The sequence below is a fragment of the Zingiber officinale genome, chromosome 2A (genome assembly GCF_018446385.1).
Source record: "Zingiber officinale cultivar Zhangliang chromosome 2A, Zo_v1.1, whole genome shotgun sequence".
Lineage (NCBI taxonomy): Eukaryota > Viridiplantae > Streptophyta > Magnoliopsida > Zingiberales > Zingiberaceae > Zingiber > Zingiber officinale.
The window spans coordinates 113,792,106-113,796,572 of record NC_055988.1 but is presented as its reverse complement, the minus strand read 5'-3'; the positions used below and the strand labels follow the sequence as shown (position 1 = coordinate 113,796,572).

General features: G+C 33.7%; 1 protein-coding gene across 1 annotated transcript; it reads left to right on the top strand.

Annotated features, from left to right (window-relative positions):
• Positions 1–2,033: 2,033 nt before the first annotated feature.
• Positions 2,034–3,715, top strand: LOC122043913 (protein LAZY 4-like; the record flags this gene model as incomplete). The annotated part of the gene is made up of 5 exons (XM_042604477.1): positions 2,034–2,585; positions 2,667–2,820; positions 2,897–2,941; positions 3,041–3,068; positions 3,467–3,715. Coding segments are annotated over 3 exons (726 nt in total), but the record flags the coding sequence as incomplete, so codon positions are not given.
• Between the last annotated feature and the right edge of the window lie 752 nt (positions 3,716–4,467).

Genomic DNA, 4,467 nt, shown 5'->3' with positions numbered 1-4,467 from the left:
GAGCTTAATTTGTAGTTTATGAGTAGTAGTGAAAATTCTAAATTTGCTCTTTTTCTCAAAATTGATATGATATGCAAGAAGGTATGCAATTCATGCATGAATTGGATTAAAAAAAAGCTCATTTAGAGCTCTAAGAGCATCCACATCAGTTTCTATATAATATCTCTAAAACTTAGAGTAAATTGTCCACTTTATTAAATTTAGACAATCATTTTTTATTACATATTACATCAGCTATCTTAAAATTTCTATTATTTTTATTATTTTATTGTTTTCTTCTCCCTCTTCTATTTTTTAAATTTTTTCTTTCTTCCTATATAATATCTACTTTTTATTATCCAATCTATTTCCTTTATTTTTTTTTCTCTCTCCCAAATTAAATGATATTTTAATATTTAGAGAATGAATTTCATTCCCTAAATATAGAGACATATTATTTATGAAATCTAAATCTAGGGAATGGATAGGGTAGCTGATGCAAAACTTTTTTTTACGTAAAATATAAGGTAAATTATGTGTTTAGGGAAGTTGATGTGGATGCTCTAACCGTTGAAGATATTTCAATAAGTTTTAAGTTTTCATATTGTTGATATGACATATTGAGATCATAAAAAAAAGCTCATCTAGAGCTCTAAGGGTATCTTCAATGCAAGCTTTGTGAGAGGTTTATAAAATTAAAAAACCTCAATAAAAAAGCTTGAACCATTATAGAGATGAGGTTTCAGGTTTGTAGTTCAAGAACGGTATTGAAAACTCAAACCTGTTTTTTTTCTTAAAGATGGAGCTTGTAATTAATGATAAAGTAGTGTTGTATTTTGATTTGTGATTTATAATGTAGAGAGTTATATGATTTGTAACATAGGGTCCATAAAAAAGTTGTAGGGAGGTTTTTTCATTGTAGAAAGAATAGTAGACTTTTCATTTTTGATATGACATATTGAGGGCTACAAATTTAACTATTGGAGATGTCCTCACTATTGGAGATGCCCTAAGTCTCTGTCTAGGGATTTGGACCATAAATTATTCTCATAACACCAGTAGGGATTAGCCATCTAATTATGTAGAATATTCCATCCAGTCTATTTATACAACCACCCAAAGCCATCCGTGATTTACTTTTGTGTCCAACTTCACTGGCCAAGAATCTTCACGAGTTTCTTTCTGTTTGATTGGACCAAAGTCATGGGAGTAAGGACAAGAAAGCTTGTTTATTAGCTTAGGTTTTATAGCAGGAATCTTGGTTTAAATATTGTTTCTTGCATATAGATCTTCAGATGGGTACAAATTAAGTTCAATGGGAGGCAGGAGAGGAAGAGATTTGATGCAGGAATGAGTTTACTGGATTGTAAGTGATGCCTAGTACTGAGGATAAAATGTGCTACTTAATTTGTGTCCATTACTTTTCTGTTATTCATTCTTTTCTTTTTATTTTTATTTTCTTTAAAACATAGAAATGCATGTGCCCCTATGCTATGCAGATGCTCGATGTTTGTTTGAACTTAAAGAGCTTTCTATCTTCAAAGATGTGTTTTCCCTATCCAACTGCACCAGTTGTGGGTAAATGCACCAATTTCAAATATATTGGAATGTCTTTATGAAGATTGCTAAGGATCAAAATTGATTATTGCTTATGATAAAAATTCAAGATGTTAGGAAATGGCTAAATTTAATATTTATGATGTAACAGTCCCTCGTGTTTAAGAGAGTTATGCATGCATTATCCGTGGAGTAAAATTTCAAGATAGTACAAGACAACCAGTAGCTACGTTTTATGAGTCAACTGATAGATCCAACAATGCACTGTTGTAGAATGACAACTTTAGCATAAACAAGAAGACAGATTTATGGCTCGTACGAAATTGATACAGTGTTAAAGATTTGATTAAGTTATTTTCAAAACTTAAACTCTTGAAAACTGTCCAACTGATGTCTCTTTCTTTAAATGTTTTCCTGAGGAAATCACTTTGGGAAATGTAATCGAGCATCACTGCTCCATCATTTAGTCTTGTTGATGAAAACTTGTCTCTACTTATTTATCTTCAGATAATTCCATATCTGACAAGCTGAAACAAGAACCCAACGACTGGCCACAAGCATTGTTGGCAATCGGCACATTTGGAAATAATAAATTGAAGGAAGAAACTCAGAAGGATGACCATCCTCAAAACCTCCATTGCTCTGATGATTTAACTGATTTCACAGTTGAAGAGGTTAATAAACTACAACAAGAACTAAAAAAGTTACTCATACGCAAGTCAAAGTCCAGGTCTAGTACGGGAGCAGGGATAGTTGAAGAAGGTAGAGTAAACCCGCCATTGAACAGGTTCCGAAATTGGCCATCAAGCTTGGAAGTTGACAGAACTGCTAGTGCCAAATTTGAATCATTGGAGGATGAAAGCAATGGGGACCTCTCACCTAACACTACGATCGTACTACCCAAATTGAAAAATATGTTGTTGGACGACCACAACGTGAAGAAGAAAAAACCCATTTCATTCCTTCTCAAGAAGATTTTTGTGCGTGGCAATGACTTCACACCAGCTCCAAGCTTAAGAGATCTCATACCTGAGTCAAGGATGGACAAGGTATATTTCCATGCATTGAACATCTTTTTTGGATTGCTCTGGTCGATGAAACTGACCAAAACTTTCTAAACAAATTGATAGATTTTAAGATCAATTCTCACAAAGACGGCACACCAGCAAAATTCTGCACCAATTTCATCAAAAAATTACTTGGAGAATAAACCAAAAGAGCAAGCACATGAAGAGCAAGACGAGGGTAGGAAGAAAACCAAGTGGGTGAAAACAGATTCAGAATGTGAGTTCAATCATGGCTTCCATTTTGAGTTTTTAGCTGTGGTGAATGATTTTTTTTTTTTTTGAATTTCCTCCAGTTATTGTTCTGGAGATCTAGTGACCAACTGATCAAGATGGAGATGGTAGGTACACAGAAGGTCTTATTATAAATTCGATGTTCTTGAAAAATTTGTAAACATAATCATAAACTGAGTGCTTACTTGATTTGTCCTCATCTGCAGGTTTGCCAAGTCTACGTTCTATGCAAAGGTATGTGCAATCTCTCTAACATAATACTGAAGAGAAACAAAATTCAAATGTTGTATGGAAATAAGTAACAAATGCGGACGTGCATTGGTGGTTCTTTGCTAAAAGATTATTTTAGCATTACATACGGTTCAAAAGCAATTGTACATTTTGTATCATTATTTTTTAGAAAAATGATATGCTCAAGGAAAGAATCTCAAAAAAATACTCAAAGACACAAAATGATAGGGTCCACAAAAAATAAAATGATGGATTATGAATTTATGTGTATCCTTGAACATTTCCTTGAAAATTTTCCTTGTGCATATCATTGCTCATAATGCTTGATTCCTTTAAGAAAAACTATTGCGTTCTACAATTGTAAATAGATTCAAAAATTAACCGATCTTTTGTTTGTGCAGTTTACAATGCGTGCCAAGCCTGGACCTTCAAATGCAATAGACATTAATTATAAAAGAATACAAGGGGTGGAAGTGAGGGGTTGTGGACAAATGCCGATCAGATGATCTTCAAACATTGTAGCGCCTCTTATACACTAGAAAAAGTTGGATGATAGGAACGATTTGATCTGATGACTTCGTCTAGATGTAAATATAAATTAAATCGATTTGAGCATATCTAGTATCATTAATAACATATTCATATGAAAAGCGGAAATGAAATTGCCAGCCATTGCGACTCACACTAAATTGTGTTTGGTTTCGGAATTTTTGGTGCTTTAAACCTTGTCTCACTAAATATAATGATGTATATTTCAGTGGAGAGAGTAGGCTTAGGGACCTCCAAAAATGAATATGAATATATATAAACTCATACCATCACACTGAGTTGGTTGAAAAGAAATTACCATGTCCTATGATTTGTGGAAATCATGGTCCCCAACATGGATCACAAAGCGGAGATCATGGACCACTTAACTATTAATGTAGTTGATATTAATAATTGAACTTTAATTTTGAGGAACCATAAATAGTTAAAGTTAGATTATGTGTGATATGATATTTTTACTGAATGTGTAGGAATTGACAGATCTAGAGGACCTGATATCAGGTTGAAGCCCAGTTAAATCTAAGGACCTGATAATAGAGCAAAATATGACTTGATATATGACTAGAAGTCCAGCTGGGTCTGCGGGACCTAACAACTGGCCAAAGTTCAATTGGGTCTACGGACCTAACAACTGGCAGGAAAACCTAGTGGGTTAAGAGACAAGTCAAATGATTGCAATTGGTAAGTGAATGTAAGTCATTGAGGAAGAGAAATCCGGTGAGGACGAGTCCTGGTGGGACTATAAGTGTTGGTCCAACTTAGATCCGTGTTAGAAGTCTAAATTGAGACCATGACTAGATCCTGATCTTGGTAAAATATAATCTAATTAATGATTTTATATATTATTGCTTGT